At 38.4% G+C, this 16,961-nt stretch overlaps 1 protein-coding gene and 1 long non-coding RNA gene across 5 annotated transcripts in view; one reads left to right on the top strand and one right to left on the bottom strand.

Moving 5' to 3' along the window:
• Positions 1-16,961, bottom strand: part of CCDC141 (coiled-coil domain containing 141) — a 203,580-nt gene that overhangs the window by 62,285 nt on the left and 124,334 nt on the right. For all 4 annotated transcript variants that reach the window (XM_060621974.3, XM_060621976.3, XM_060621973.3 and 1 more), the window contains exons 8-9: positions 13,906-14,078; positions 359-500 (exon numbers count right to left, since the gene is read on the bottom strand). In XM_060621974.3, coding sequence (XP_060477957.3) covers positions 359-500; positions 13,906-14,078 — 315 coding nt within the window. The remainder of the gene's footprint in view (positions 1-358; positions 501-13,905; positions 14,079-16,961) is intronic.
• On the top strand, positions 13,014-15,911 carry LOC144617148 (uncharacterized). Its single transcript, XR_013557247.2, has 3 exons — positions 13,014-13,073; positions 13,855-14,045; positions 14,572-15,911. It is a non-coding gene; the product is annotated as an uncharacterized LOC144617148 (long non-coding RNA).

The raw sequence follows: 16,961 nt of genomic DNA, 5'->3' as shown, positions 1-16,961 counted from the left end.
TGGTGTTCCAACACCGAACCATGTAAAACATGGACACACAATCTCAACATGCACACATTTCAGTTCTGCATAAGGCAAAAACTGCCTTTGTGTACCTGTGTTCAGGGCTAGCATGGCAGGTAGGATTACATGTCAAGTTTTAGCAACCTGGGACAGGAATGGTTGATGAGCAATAGTGAAGTACAACTCTATATTGTTCAATTATAAAACCCAATGAGGAACCTAAGAGAAGCCAAAGAAGACCCACCACTATCTGCCCGCCATGCACCCCATGCTGAGGTTGCCATACCATCTAGTAACAGCAGGTAAGGAGTTGCATCTAATTAGTAGCTAAAGGAGGACACGTTTAAGAAACTACCTTCTTCAGGTGGCCCTCCACTGAGGCAGTTAATTGCTGTTTCTTAAGAGCAAATTCCTTGTGCGCTGAACACTGTTTGGTCAGATGGTCCACTCGTCTCTGAATGCATCCCATCATCTCATGGACTCCGGTTATCTGAGAGCTGAATGGAACCAGTCAGCTGTTAGTTCACTCCACCTTGATACAGAAGCCCCATGAGCAAGGAACATTTGAAAGTGGATCTGCTCTTTCAAGATAGGGATGAGTTGATAAAAGTTATCAAGCTTCAGGCTTTAGGATAACAGAAGTTAAGTAAAACCAAATTATGTTCCTTTGTTTAAATCAGTTGGTCCTGAGGGAAAAGATGAGTTATGGGTTTTTGCAACCAGGTCTAGTATTTTCTAAAGGTTTACTTTTTAATATTTCTCTAAAATATTTTGAGAACCCTATGGCAAAAAACACAGTATGTTTGCCAAGAGTTTTCCTGGGGGTATTATTTAAAAGCTTCATTTATCTAAAGATGCTCTTCGAATAGAAATGTGGATCAACCAATTAACAAGCCATTTATTAATCCAATAGGGTAAAATATTTATGTAACACAAAGTTCCTTGTTCTCAATGATTACAAATGCTCAAGGCTGTATTCATTAAATGAAAACCAAGTTATCACCAACAATTAGGAATCTAGTGTACTTGTTCATAAAAAAGAGACTAAGCCTCATATTGTCATTTTTCACCTGTGTACTGGTTTCAGGAGAAAGAGAAAAGTGACACGAGATCTCATTAAATGCACATGCCCTTAAAACAATACATGACCTTAGAGTTGGATCCCATTTGCTCTAGTTTCCTAACCACGTCCAATTTAGGCCTACCAGCAATGCAAGACAATGAACAAACACTGCTGATGGAGTGAGCACCTCTTAATTTTCAACCTACCCCTAAGACAGAGTCTCTCCTACTATGTAAGAAATTTTGAAGTCTTTAACTTTGTGTCAGTCATTTCCTTCAAATACTAACAAAGATGAACACGATACCTCTTAAATTTAATTACCCAGAGTTAAAAAAGATCTTGGAGCAAAGTATAGATTTCAGTAATTTTTACCTCAAATAATTAATTTATGACTCTGTAAAAACAAATTTAATTAGTAATGAAATGAGGGCAAGATCCCAAATGACTGAGAGGTAAAGTAACTTCACAGGAATGACAATAAAGCTGCCAAAGGGGTGAGGGTTCATCGGGCAGCTTGAGAATCTTGTCAGATGTGCATGGGATTCATGTATGTCCTGGGGGTTCCACTGAAGCCCCAGAGAAGTTTAATTGGGGGAAGAAAATGAAACCACTGTGAGAAATCTTATTCCTCACACATAATATTCCACAGATGTTACACTTAAAACAATTAGTTTTGCATTTTAACAACTCAGGGATGGTGAAGAGTATAATCAAGAAATCAGGAGAGTTTCACAGAAATAATTCTAGTGATACTTAAAGTCCACAAATTTTGTAAATAAAAGCAGTATACTGGTAATACCAACTATAGCTTGACTTTAGACTTTGGGACATTCTATACTAAAAAAGCACTTAAAAGCCCAGTTGTCCTATATAAGTTCCAATATAAGTTGTCCTATATAAGTTGCATATTCTCTGTAGAATATGCAAATCTGGAATGAGAAAGATAAATAAAAAAGACAAGTGAAAAACCAGCAGCAATGTGGAAAGAAGGTACAGAGAACAGTTTGTGAAAGTAAATGTGTAACTGAGCACTTTTTTAATGTTTGAAGGCAGCATTTTTAATGTTTGTGACAAGGCAGCATTTTTAATGTTTGAAGTAGTCTCTTTTCTAATTTTCATACCTTATGATCTGGGTATAATTGATATCTCCACTTTGCAGATGAGCAAACTGAGAAACGGGAAGGCTCAGTAACTTCTCCAGATCACCATTATTAAGTGGCAGAGCTGGGGTTTGAGCCTTTTATCTGACCTCAGAGTCCACACATGACCTCAGAGTCTTGACACATGACAGAGGGTGGGAGGGTATTCGTCCTCTAAAATTTCACTTTCTCTGGAGTTGACTGTTAAGGGAAACAGGATTAGCCTGACTGGCATGGCATGTTCTTTTGAAATTGGCAGACTTCTCTAATGCAATGTCTGCTTGTAGTTTGCGAAGTGATCACTAGAGGGGCACTTGTCCAAGTTCACGTTTTAAAGGGACCTCTAGCACAGAGAACAGAAATGAGGAAACAAAACCAGGTTAAGTGTTCCTTTTGTAAAAATATTGCTCTTTAGCAACTTACAGTTTTAATTTAGATGAATCATAACCAAGAAAATACAATCTCTCTTTGTCTTTGGAAGGACCATTCATTTTCGGTTTTTCAATGATCCAGATTAGGTCTCATTTTGTGGTAATGTGTGTCTTACTGTATATATCTATTACACTATAAATTCTTTAAGGGAAAAGACAACATTCTTTTCACTCATATATCAAATATCTCCTGCAGTGCTAAGCACTGCCAATTTCAAAAGATCAAATAGTAGATCAATGTATATTTCCAAATGAAATAAAATACACTTTAATCAAAATTTAAGGGAAGAGAAGACAGACTAAGAAAAACATATGCACAGATAGTTACTGTATAAAATGTCACTAGTCCCCACTAGGTTTCAAACAATGATGACTTTGCTCTTTGCTCATTTACAGTAGTTTTGGGCTATCCAAAGACTGACTAAATTCTTCTTTGACGGTTAGCATTTATCATTAGGTTGACTGATACATCTTCCCTATTTAAAGCCTTAGAGGGGCCCACTGAATCTCCTAGGTCTGCTGTTATTGCCTGTCCAGTGTGCACTCCACTTTTACTTGTGGCATGGACCCCTTCCTCAGTATGAGGAGTTCTGAATTACCCTAGTTTTCTGGTTTTCCTTTCCCTATGTCAGCTAGATCATTTGTCTGATCAAGCATTAATCTCTTCCCTTTCCTGGATTCCCAATGGGCATATATCTGTCAGAACTCCAACCCTAGTAACCACTCCCTCTCCATTCTTTCTTGCTGAAAGCCTAATGTGTGGGTTATAACCAGCTCTGATTCCATCAGTCTCAGTTAGAAATTTTAAACACTGATTCCAGACTTTTCTTTTGAACATTCCAGAACATTTTAAAACATGTATAGCATGCATATTGGCAATTTCCTCAGAGCCTGAAAAGCAGATGGTTTGATCAAAGGAAAAATATGACCTCACTCTCTGCCAGCAATTCTTACGTGAACTGAAAATAAATTACTAGAATTCCATCAGTCACTCAGGAATGAGTCTTATTACTTGACAGTAATATTAACTAAATGACAGGGCAAGAACTGAGGGCAGATAACAGAAACTTAGACAAAGTGCCCTGTCATTTCATTCTGATTCTGAAGCCACACTACTTAGGTGCTGCCTGACTGGGTGGATAGGGGCCAACCGTGGACTTCTGGGTCTAACAACCTGTGGCTCTATAATTTGCTTTGTATCTAATGACTGATCTTTGGGCTTCCTCTATTAAGAATGGATTAGATGGTGCCTGTCTGTAGCATGAACATGAGGTACACCAGAGTATTCCCGATGTTGACTTTGACTTTTCCAAACATCACAGATACTCAGAAATGACAGACTATGAGGGCTTCTGCAGACATTTGTCAGAAACTCCATCATGGCTGCGTTACTCCCTTATTCACCGAGTCAGTAGAAGAGAGGGAAGGGGGGAAGGAACATGACTGACTTTTTTTTTTCTAAAGAGCAGAGACATATTGACTCCTGGCTCAAAAATAGACAGTTCTATTTGTTGTTCGGAAGCAGTTGCCCCATCTCTGCATCTGCCGCAAATTGGGGCTGGGGGAAGGGAGCAATTCACAATGTTGATGTGTTCTCATGGTTCTTTCTGGAGGACAGAAAGTTGCTTTCAAACCTTTCATAAATTACTATTGGCAGCCCATCTGGATTAGGAGCTGAACCAGATGGTAAGTACTTGACAGCTTACTCTCTCATCCGAAGGAATCAGCTGATCATAGTTTTTCTTTTTGTCTATGAACAAATTATACACTGAAAATGGGGAAAAAAATATTTTCCTTATCCATAGCTTGCTGCTTCTTTTGACAGGGACCCAAACAGTGCCCTTTCATGTTTATGATCTTAATTTTGGAGGAAATAATGCCCACTCTCTGGTTTTTATCCCTACTTTGAAAAAAGCGCTATTCATACTGTAGAAGTGAAATGTATGTCTTTACAAATTTTTTTTTCTGACTCAAGTTATACACACTGCCAATCCCTCACCACCAAAATGTAGATAAGTGAGGCTTAAAGTATAGGTCTCCTGGGTTCTGGTCCAGATGCTTGCAGAGATAGCCACAAGCTCCAGTCCTAGGAGGACACAGCAAAATATGTCCTGTGTGAAGGGCACCATAGCTAGGATTCTACCTGAAATCAAAAGGGATGGTGTTCTTTCTCCTTGCAAAAGAAGGTTGAAAAACGCTATAGCCAACTGGTACTGAGGCCAAGAATCAGACACATCAGGAGACTCAGGAAGCCCACCCCACCTTCTGCTGCATCTCTAGAAACCACAGCATCTCTGCGGGTGGCCCTGATCAAACAGCACAGGCTAGACTGGAGACACTGAATGCAGGTGGAAGTTACTTCAAAGCTGGTAAGGAGGGAAGAGCAGAGAGGAGAGAAGAAAGCAGGGAAAATAACCCTTCTCCTCCAGGTGAGAGTACAATCTAAAATTTCAAGACACATGAGGAGTATAAATCTTAAGAAAAGACATTCAACAATCAAGAAAGAAGTGTACTCAATCTGAAACAAAGCAAGTAGCGCAATCTGAAGATGACTTCAACATAACTGAGATCATTAGCAAGACAAAGAAAAAACCAACACCCATAATAAAAGAATAAGAAACTCTGAAACAAAAACAGTCAGAACTAAAACAAAAGTAGATATAAAAAATGAGTTAGAAATCCCAGAAATAAAATCAATATGGTTATGAAAACTGGAGAAAAAAATCAACAAAAGAGATCAATGTGAGGGAGTCAATGAGAGTAAGATGCAAAGAGGATAGGTCAGAGTCCTGGAAGACAGACCCAGAGGCCCCAGCATTCTCTGCCAAGAGTTAAAGAAGAGAAAAGAGGGAATAACAACAAATCAATATTTAAAGAGATAATTGCTGAAAATTTTCCATAATTGATGACACAAATCCTCAGATAAAAAGGGCATGGCAAGAACTAAAGAGACCAATATTCTCATTTAAGATAATTTGGAAAATATGAAATTACATTTTAATGTGTTTCTTTCTAAAAAAGTGTTTCTCTTTGCAGCCCTTTTCTCCCTGCAAAGTTAGAATGGTGCTTTCTACACACCTGCTTCGCCCACTTAACATTATATGGTAAGGATACTCTCTGTCTTCAAATAATCCTCAAAAACACACTTTCTATATTGGCTCAGAATATTCCATGATGTGCCTGCCCTCAAACTATTTGAACATTTCCTGATTTTCTGGAAATATTTAGGTTGTTTTTCAGGTTTGCACTATTCTAAACAGCACCATGAAGGCATTTTATTCATAAATAGGCCCACTCACTTTTCTCCCTTACTCTTTCCTGTGTTGTTGTTGTTTTTCTCTCTCTCTAACATGAGAGGACTTCTTTTCAGTCATCCATCACACATATTTCTGCCTCTTTAGTCGGAGTTTCTCTGTGGACTCCATAACCCCAGGCCTTCTTCTTCTGGCATTCTTGCTACTTCCACATCACACCATCAACAGCATACATGAACAAATTCATACTGTAATGAATGACTTCTAGATATTTGACAAGAACCTAATCTAATTACTTCCAGATGCAAGGGAAAGTGTGAACTTAGGATGTCTTCCGTACTAACAGTTTCAGAATTATAAAAGCATTGACAATGTTACCAGACCCAGCTTACAGTTACAACATTTACTCAACCCCTAAAAGGTACAATTTAATATACACTTGAAAATATTTGGAAAGTGGCTGAGTTAACAATTACCTTAAGAACTCAACTTTGTAATATCCTAAATTTCAGTATCTGACATTTACCATCTAAATGCATTATCAAACTTGTTTTTGTTTTCTTTTAAGTTATTTTAAGTCCTTAAATGTTTGGTAGAATTCCAGTAAATACAACCATAGATAACTCTACCAGGAAAAGGAAACTTCTGTTTTTGTTTCTTTGTTTTGTTTTGTTTTGTTGGAGGGTGGGGATTGTTTTTGTTTGTTTTCCACTTAGGATCTTTTAAAATGTTTTTACTATGATAAAATCTTTCTTTTAATATCATACCAGCACCATAACATTTCAAATCAAGCCACCTAGTTTGTAAATACTAAGATAAGGAACATAAAAAAGGTTTCCTACATGATTGACCTTGAAGGCTGACCTGAAAATGATGTCATGAGCTAGGAGGGGAGACAACACTGTTACAAATCCAACAACTAAAGAATGATTCAGAACACCACAGAATGAAAAGTGAAGCCAGGAGGGAGAGCTGACTAATACAAAGGAATTCAAAAAGTATTGTATGGTAGATACTGATTCTGTTCATCCTGGCTAGATGCAGAGCCTTCAACCATGTCAGATTATCAAATTCAACAGTGGCCTTCTCAAGTCCTTCCCGTGACCTATCCTGATCCTAGAAGCTAGGAATTGTGTCTCCCTTCTCTGAAGAGGTGGCCCCAACACCCACTGTCCCCATGGTTTCCTCATGCCTCATGCACACTCCCTGGATGTGTTATTCCCTGACTAGCCTCTAGTAACATTCTTGAGATTCAGGGCCAGGTTTATATATCTTTGACTACCCTTGAATCTTGGTGCTGGCATGTCAATGTGATGCCTATATGTACACTGAACAACTTTTTAAATAAACTGAAAGAAAAAACTTTGCAGGGAAGGGCAGACTTGAGTTGAAGCTAGCAGATAGGTGGAGTACATTGTCACATTTTAAGCATGCTAGAATAAAAAAAGAATCCACGTGATCAGGCTTTTTGTTATTGATTAAAGTTCAATGAAAGGAATAGACAGAGCTAGCAAACTGACATAGTGGTTCAGACCTGCATTCTAGTACTCACTTTACCTCTTACTACCATGTGACTGATAATAGGGAAAGTTATTGAATCTCTCTGTGCCCTAGCTTCCTCCTTTGCAAAATAGAGACCATGATAATAACAGTACCTATATCACATGGTGGTTTTAGGGACTAAAACTTTTAATTTATATAAAGCACACAAATGCTTGCCATTGTTGCCAATGAGCGTTTGAATACAGTCTGACTCCTACCTACTCTGATGCTATTTCATGCCCTTCTCTACTGTCTCCATCTCTTCCAGTCACACTCTACACACCCTTCTGTTACATCTCTGTGTTGCTCTGCTAGGTCCATTCATCTCCCAGCTATTTGCATGGTAGCTCCTTCTTCTTGAAGATTCTGTCCCTGACTACAGTGTCTACCATGGTCCCCTGCCCACAGTGACTCTCTATCCCATTTCACTTTTACATTTTTTTCAGAGTACTCATTGGTGTATAAGAACATCTCATTTTTTGATTTAGCTATTGGTTGGCTATTTATTCCCACTAGAATATAAACAGCATGAGGGAAGACATTCCACCTACTACATTAGATGCATGGGAGCACCTGATTTATAAAAGATGCTCAATAATATTTTTGGAATAAATAAATGAATAAATGAATGAACCATGTCTGGTCTAAAATTCATCACCATTCATAACATGAACCAAGAGAGGTAGTGGTAGCCAACATAATGAAAATTGTGAAAAGAGAATGCAAAATCCCAATGAACTCCTATTTTTATTTTTTTGTAAAATACAAAAATATGAAGATTAACATTAAATAAGCAATGAGTGTTAGATCAAAACAGACAGCACTTACGGTTATGCCACAGCAACCTATTCAGTCAGAATGAGGTTTAAAGCTTAAATTCACTGTAACAAGGTAGAATGAAAACTGGTAGATACAGTCTTTTATGCAAAGATAGAAATTGAGTCAATATGGAAGCAAGTTTAAGTTAATTTTAGTTAATTTTAAGTTAATTTTAGTAAACATGAAAAGGCAAATGGATATTGCACAAGATGGCCTTATATGGTTTTTAGCTTTGAATTGGTAGCTACACAGAGAAAAAAGAGATTCCTTGTTTTTGTCCAATTATAGAAAACTTCACCTTCATATCAGGTCTCCAACCCAGTATTTCCAATCACCACAGCTTTCTATGGCTTAATCAATGCAGAATTCTACTTGGTAGCAGGCCTCCTTTCGTCTATCTTTAGACTTGCCCGCTCAAAGATTGTGTCAAGCAAAGCTTAGGAAGAGGTGAGAGGTGCTGGAAGCCAGGCTTCCTTCCTGTAGCCAAGCTTCAACTTCCTTTAAGTCTAAGTGTGACCATTATCAGATGCAGTAACTTGTATCATAACTAAGTGAAAATGAATTTGCTAAAATGTCTTTAAAATTAAAGTATATTTAGGTTATATGACAGATATTAAACTCTGAAAAGATAATAAATTATTTAGCAATGATTCAGAGTTATCACCCAAATACAGGGAGAAAATAGAAAGGTAAGGAAACATGTAAACAACCATTATTTATTTTGTGAGGCTGCTCCAACTTCAAAGGGTTTTGATTTCAGTATAGAAAAACAGTGTGGATCTGTTCCTCATAAGGTAATAGTTACAAGAAAATAATGACAAGGGTCTCAAATTTACTGGGAAGCATCATCTCTGAGAAATGTGAACTTCTGAAGTCATATTTTATTGACTAACAGGAAAAAAAATTAGATCTAAGGGTCTCTGAAATTCCTATCTGCCTGCTCCAACACTAAATTTTGTCTTTTATTACCTTAAGATAAATGTGTATATGACCTATTTCAAATATAACCTTCCCCAGTTCATGAAAATGAGTATGATTTGGTACAGCTGACTCTATTGGAATTGTTTGCAACAACCATGTGACTCTTAGTATTTTCTCTTAAAACTCTTTGTAGAGAAGGTTAAAAAAAGGTAAACCAATTGCTAAGAGTAGTGCTGTTTCATTTGATTAAAACAAAAAACAAAAACAAATCCTCTAAGAAGTGTACATCTCCATTTTACAGATGAGGGAACAGGTTCAGAGAAGTTAAGTTTAAAAGTCATGGCATCACGGGGTGCCTGGGTGGCTCAGTCGGTTTGGTTCAGGTCATGATTTCAGGGTTTGTGAATTTGATTCCCACATCGGGCTCTGTGCTAACAGCTTGGAGCCTGGAGTTTGCTTTGGATTCTGTGTCTCCCTCTCTCTTCCCCTCCCCCACTCAGTCTCTCTCTCTCTCTCTCTCTCTCTCTCTCTCTCTCTGTCTCAAAAATAAATAAAAACATTAATTAAAAAAAAATAAATAAAAGTCATGACATCATTTTGACCCTAAGAATGCATAAAGCAAAATCCCCTTGATGCTAAAGTTTCTTACCCATCTGAGTTTTTAAATGTGTGATAGTGGGGACCTTAGTGTTTTATGTCCTAGCAGTGTGCTAGCATTCAGAAGTCTAGGAAGCCCACTGTGATGTCCAGTGACATGTACTTTCCTCTGTTGAAATTTGTAGTATGTTTATTTTCACGGCCAGTTTTCTAAACTCCACCTTCACTTTCAAGTGGCTGCAACTTGAAATCTTATTTTTAGGTTCTCTTCTTTCCTATGATTGGTGACCCACATCGTTTAACAGATGAATCATTAGATGAGGAAAGGAAGCAAGTCTCAAATGTCATGCACAGGACTGAGGTCAGTAGCTATGTGGGGTTTAGTTTGCTACCAAGACTCTAATGCATTTCAATTCAGTTTTTAATGGATTTCTATTCTACATCTACCTTCTGAATCAAAAATGTCCTTTGCCAAGTAACAATTTCACTTTAGCTTCAGTTCCTCCTGCAAAGTGGAAAATAGGATGGATTTGTAAACTATTGTGAAATCTTAGGAACCAAGGAAACTTTGGAACTACTATGAAAGCTCATCTGTCTAGGATTTAGACAGAAACCATACTGCTAATATTTTTTATTTTAAACCCAGTTACGTAACCATTTAAATTCAAGTTTCTTGAAATGGTCCCTAGCTATTGCTTCTCATATTAAGACTCAGTCTGAAGCTTGAAGAAAAGAACTATTCACCTTCACCTTCAAAAAAACAATATGTATATATATGAATTAAGAGTGGAAAAGACAAAGAAGGCAGAAAGAATGAGACTAACTAAATAAATAAACATGTCCACCATGACAAAGTGCATGGCCAAAAGTATCACTAAAACCCTGAAAACAGAATACAGTATAAAATACAAGCACTTTCCCTTTTATATTTATGTATTGAAGATAAAACATTACTAATTAGAGCAAACGGGATAAAGTTTAAGAGTACTAAATTGTGACCAGCTTTCTAACTCTAGGAGCTAAGCATCAAAACTAAAAGGGAACTTCAGTTTCTGGCCAGCAGCGGGGATTAGAGTTACCCCCCTTAAACGACTAGAATAGGCAAACTATATGAAACAAGAGTTCTCAGACATTTAACAACAGGTAGCACAAGACAATGATCCCCGAGAGAAGGGAAATGAGTAAGATATGCCTATGATTACATCAGCTTACTGCCTGAGAGGCAATTTCCAGACCAAAGCTCAGGGAGGTAGAACCCAAAGACAGCCCAGGGGTCTTGCTGAGTTGAGGAAACAAAGCTCACACTTTGGGAGGCCAAAGCACCTAGAATTTCTGGGGCAGTGTACCAGATACAGACCTCCAAAGATCTAGGGAAGGGTGTTTAGCTGCCTCCTGATCTACCCATGCATGAAAGGAAACTGGCCAAGGCAGTACCGCAAGTAAAGAGTAGCCTAAACAGAGAAAACAGTGTCTGTGCTTTGAGACTCATTTGTGAAACTGAAATGGGACCATTCCCCAGTTCTAACTGGAGAACTCAATACTTAATCCTATCATCACATGACTCAGATCAGCGTCCAACATGTACCCTGGTACCCTGAGTCCAGGCACCCCATAGAATATCTTTTGCATGGTCCAAGACGCATATACATTCTGGGAGACTGAACCTTTAAACAGTAGAGAAGAGAAAGGAGCTCTTGTGCCCACAATTTGGGGCCAGACATGGGGGTGCTGGGGCTCCTGAAACAGAGCAGACACACCATTACCAGATGTATGGGTTGGAGTTAAAGTAAAGAAACTTAGTAGCTACAGTTGTTAGTTTTTAAAAGGGGAGAACCATCTGCCTTTCTGGTAGCCTCAGCTGTTTGGCTCCTGTTGGAAGATCTTGGATTATTTCTGATCTTGGCTTTGCATGGTCCCATAGTAACCATCACAAGCTCTGACTAAATACCTCCATCCAGATTCAGACTGTCTTCTGAAAAGAAAATTCCCTAAACCCAAACTCACCAAATCAACACTTTTAAACACATCTAAAATAGAGCAGAATGAAGATTTAAATAGAAATAAGGTAATTTTACCACTTCTGACCTATTTAATTATTCTTCAATTTTAATGTCTGTTTTTTAGGAAGATTGTGGATACGAAAGATAAACAACTGGGTTTATCTCATTTGCAAAAATCTTTTTGTCTCGCTCTGTCAAAATTTAAGCCCTGCCTTTATTTCTTCCTGAGTGATACGTGTTCCATCATCTGCCCCAGCATCTCCCTTTGTCTTCCAATCCCTATTATTTCTCATACGTTCCCAGAGCATCCTCTTTCTGTTTCTCAAAGTCCTTATCTCTCCTCATTTCCTCCCAGATCTAAACTCACACTGATACACTCACCAAAGGCATTCATAAAAACAACCTGCCCTAGCACACTGGTTAGGAATGTGGAGTCTAGGGATACAGGGGTGCTGGTTCAAAGGGGCACATGCACCCCAATGTTTATAGCATAACTACAGACAATAGCCAAAGTATGCAAAGAGCCCAAATGTCCATCAATGGATGAATGAATAAAGAGGATGTGGTATATATATACAATGGAGTATTACTTGGCAATCAAAAAGAATGAAATCGTGCCATTTGCAACTACGTGGATGGAACTAGAGGGTATTATGTTAAGTGAAATTAGTCAGAGAAAGACAAATATCATATGACTTCACTCATATGAGGACTTTAAGACACAGAACAGATGAACACAAGAGAAGGGAAGCAAAAATAATATAAAAACAGGGAGGGGGACAAAACATAAGAGACTCTTAAATATGGAGAACAAACAGAGGGTTACTGGAGGGGTTGTGGGAGGGGAGATGGGCTAAATGGGTAAGGGGCATTAAGGCATCTACTCCCGAAATCACTGTTGTACTATATGCTAACTAACTTGGATGTAAATTTTTTTAAAAATGTGGAGTCTAGGGCCCATGCTCTTGGATTCAAATTCTGACTCTGTCATTAACTGCCTGTGTGACCTTCTGCAAGTTATTTAACCTCTCTGTGTCTCAGTTACTCATAAAAAGGAGACCATTAATAGTGCAAGGTCCCTTCCTTATCTGCAGATTTGTTCTGTAGTTTTAGCTACCCATGGTCAACCATGGTCCAGAACACAATCCTCCTTCTGACATATCATCAGAAGGTTAATAGCAGCCTGAATACTATGTCACAATGCCTATGTAATTCACCTCATTTCATCTCACCTTGTAGACATTTATCACCTCACATCATCACAAGAAGGGTGAATACAGTACAATAAGATATTTTGAGAAAGAGTGAGGAATCGCATTCATATAACTTTTATTATAGTACATTGTTATAATTGTTCTATTTTATTATTAGTGATCATTGTTAATCCCTTACTATGCCTAATTTATAAATTAACTTTTATCATAGGTATGTATGTATTGGAAAAAACATAATATATATAGGGTTGGGCACTATCTGTGGTTTCAGGCACCCACTGAGGGGACGTACTCCCCCGTGGGTAAAGGGGGGACTACTCTGTGTGTCTTGTAGAGCTGCTGTGAGGATTAATGCCACAATGTTCCTAAACTTCTTGGCACGGTGCCTGGCACATGATGGGCTCTCATGTTTTCAAAAAGTGAGCTATTGTTATTATTAATAATGTCACCTTTTATTTGGGATTTTGCTTGGTGAGCCACGAAGGTCATAAGTGAAAGGGGATTCTGGTACTCTTGTGTTTTTTGGTTTTTATTTTTTTCCAGAAAGGAAAAAAGGGACAGGGTAGACTCAACTTTCAAGAATTAAAAATGAGAAAAGACCCCACAGAGGTGCTAGGCTAGCAAAAGCATTGAGAATTAAGCTCTGTTTTTTCCTTTGTCCATTCTTTCTCCCCACCTCAGAAACTCATAGAAAAAAAGCATTAGCATCTTTGGGTCCTCAGTCTCAGAATATGGTCTCACTTGTGGATGAGTATTGCTATGTTCAGAATCACTGTTGACCAAAATTCAATAGATCCTGTTAAGCCATGTCATAATGCAGCAAAACATCAGAAGCAGAAAAAAAAAAATTGTGTAACTTATTTTTTAACAGGTTGTGGAAACCGTGGAAAAGCTTGTTACACGGAGGAAGAAATAGACTTACCTACAGGAGTCTACCTGGCTGATTAAGGCTTGTCCCTCTTGCAAAGCATCAGCTGTGCAGTCTGTAATTTCTCTGTGTAATTCCTCATGCCTTGCTGCCAAGACAGGCAGACTTAAACCCTCTGATTTAAGGAGCTTAAGGTAAGCTTCAACTCTTCCAAGTACATCAAATGCCTGCCAACGAAAACATACTTTCATTTTCTGCTTTTCTAGTTTAAAATCTACATCAATGTGTACATGAAATACTAGAGATTAAACCAGCCTATTCAATTTATTTGTTTGATCATAACCAAAAACAACAATCTTGGTCTGAGAAAACAGCTGTGTAGTTCTAAGGCTCCATTTAGGGAAACTGATCACAGCTTAGCTCGGCATAGATAAATATCAACACCATAAAGTTACCACAATAGTTTACATTGAGAATGTATCTATACAACACAGTTATAACTGTACAGAATTCAGAGAGCCAGGTTTATTTTTTGCACATTCTGTAATGTATACCAATAATGGATGAGATATTTTAAAAACGTTATGCAGACTTTCACAACCTGAACATCCCTTATGTTCTTAAAAGGCAATTTCCCAGTAAATTTAACTTTGAACCTGAAACATTATAGGGCAATATTCAAGAAATGACCAGTATGTTTTTATCCCTTGTTTTTCCCAGCGTAAGACCTTCCACCTACTTCATCCAGGACATCCATCTGTCTACAAACGAGATTATAATTTGGTTCTGAAGCTGTGCAAAGATTAAGACCAAAATAATATTTAGCTTCTGACATGCAAAATAGGATTATGCAGAAAAAAAAAAACATCACCTTGCAAATCAAGATATTGTCTTAAGAGAAGCTTTTTAAATTCCTATATTTTCTTCTTTTATTAGCAGATCAACAACCAGCCATGGGGGATTAAGTTTCTGGAGTTACCATAGAGTAGAGAGGAGCTTTCCTTTTGTCCATTAAGGTTTAGTTGGCATTAAGGGGGAGGAGTATACGATACGAAGGTAGTAAAAGAGGACCATGGTAACATGAGGAAAACGGAAAGAGAGAGTAGAGTGCAATGGTCTCCATACGTGTCCTGATAACCTGTCTCTGACCTTGGGCTTGCAGAGCAGGAGATGAATTAGGTAAGCTGAAGAAAAGCTGAATGGCATGGGGCTCTTGGCATGTTGCCCTTTGGCACTACTAGAAGAAGCAACCTTATGGGATGCTCCATATCAGTCTGGAGAACACTCTTATCCCAGGAACCCTGATAGTGCCACAGTCAGCAGGGGCCTTGAAATCTAGCCTTCCTGGACTGTCAGTTGGAAGCCAGTGAGCTTGATAGGAGCCCACCAGGTGGAGTAGGAAGACTCCAAAGAAGACTCATAAGAAATGAAAGCAGATGGCCTCATGAGTCTGGTAACCACTGAGACCTGAAGAGAGACCAGAGGAGCAAGGTTGAGTTGATGCTGAAGGCACACAGTTTAAGCCAAATGCAGAGGCTACCACCATGGAGCTGTGTAAAAGCACGCAAGCACTTACACCTGGCTGCCATCTAAGGGAGTGAGTTTTAATGCCAGAACTGGAACTGGATAATATTCGAATTTACAAATGAAATATCTCAAATACTGTTGCATTACTTATATCTTGATAGTCTATACTCTCATCAATTTCTTCATGTCCCCTGAATCTGTTCTTTCTGATCACTTAAAATGTTTAAAACAAAATCATTCCTATTATTTAGATGATAGGAAAGTAATAATAATAACTACAGTTTAATGAGAACCGACTTCTGCTCCTTTTATACTATGTGTTTCATTCAGCCAACAAATATTTTTGAATGTCTGCTGAGTTTCAGACACATTGTCCTTAATAGCCCTAGATGGAAGTGAGAAATGATCTCCATTGTGTGACTGAAGAAACTGAGTCCCAGAGAGATTAAATGAGCTGCACAAAGTGATGTTTCTATTAAGTGGCAGATTTGGTCTTTGTACTCAATTTGTCTCCCTGAGGCCCCTGCTCTTAAACCCTGGCCCATGGAGTCATGTAGCAAAGATTCAGGGGAGGCTTAAGACAGGAGGGGCATTTCCAAGAAGTCTGTTCATCTTAGGTGGTTTTAAAAGAGATTTTAAAACCTACTTTTTGTAAATATAGGTATGAAAAGATACAGAGAAAAGTTAAGTGATTTCTCTTATGCCATATAGAACTGTAAAAGAAAGATAGCTTTATTAAAGAAACTTTAAACCTGAAGACTCTCCTTATCTGAACTCCCCCTTTTATTCTACAGTGGGCAACAGAGCCAAATGTGTCAAGATGCTGATGTTAGAAAAGATTATTTGAATTACTTTCTCAATCTTTCCATAACACATTGAAATGCCGCTTGCAGTAAACACTGTTTCTGGAATTTTGTTTTATATTTAAAATTTTTATTACTTATTTTAAGTGAAGTGGAGTCTCATGTTACTCAAAGGTTCTAAAGTTTTTTTTTTTTTTAATTTTTTTTTTTCAACGTTTTTTATTTATTTTTGGGACAGAGAGAGACAGAGCATGAACGGGGGAGGGGCAGAGAGAGAGGGAGACACAGAATCGGAAACAGGCTCCAGGCTCCGAGCCATCAGCCCAGAGCCTGACGCGGGGCTCGAACTCACAGACCGCGAGATCGTGACCTGGCTGAAGTCGGACGCTTAACCGACTGCGCCACCCAGGCGCCCCTCAAAGGTTCTAAAGTTTTAAAAGTTTTAAAGTCAGGGGGTGCCTGGGTGGCTCTTTGGCTCAGGTCATGATCTCACGGTTTGTGAGTTCGAGCCCTGCGTCAGGCTCTGTGCTGACAGCTCAGAGCCTGGAGCCTGTTTCAGATTCTGTGTCTCCCTCTCTCTCTGCCCCTCCCCCTTCTCACGTTCTGTCTCTCTCAGAAAGAAAGAAAGAAAGAAAGAAAGAAAGAAAGAAAGAAAGAAAGAAAGAAAGAAAGTTTTAAAGTCAGTGCCTAAAACAAAAATCCAGTGTAGTCAAAATTATCATGAATTGCCCTAAATCATGCTTAAAGTTTAGTATATGTGAACCAGTGCTACTGTAATAC

Source organism: Panthera onca, chromosome C1, assembly GCF_046562875.1.
Source record: "Panthera onca isolate mPanOnc1 chromosome C1, mPanOnc1 haplotype 2, whole genome shotgun sequence".
In the NCBI taxonomy this organism is placed as follows: domain Eukaryota; kingdom Metazoa; phylum Chordata; class Mammalia; order Carnivora; family Felidae; genus Panthera; species Panthera onca.
The sequence above is the reverse complement of the archived record's forward strand: the minus strand, read 5'-3'. Positions and strand labels throughout refer to the sequence as shown.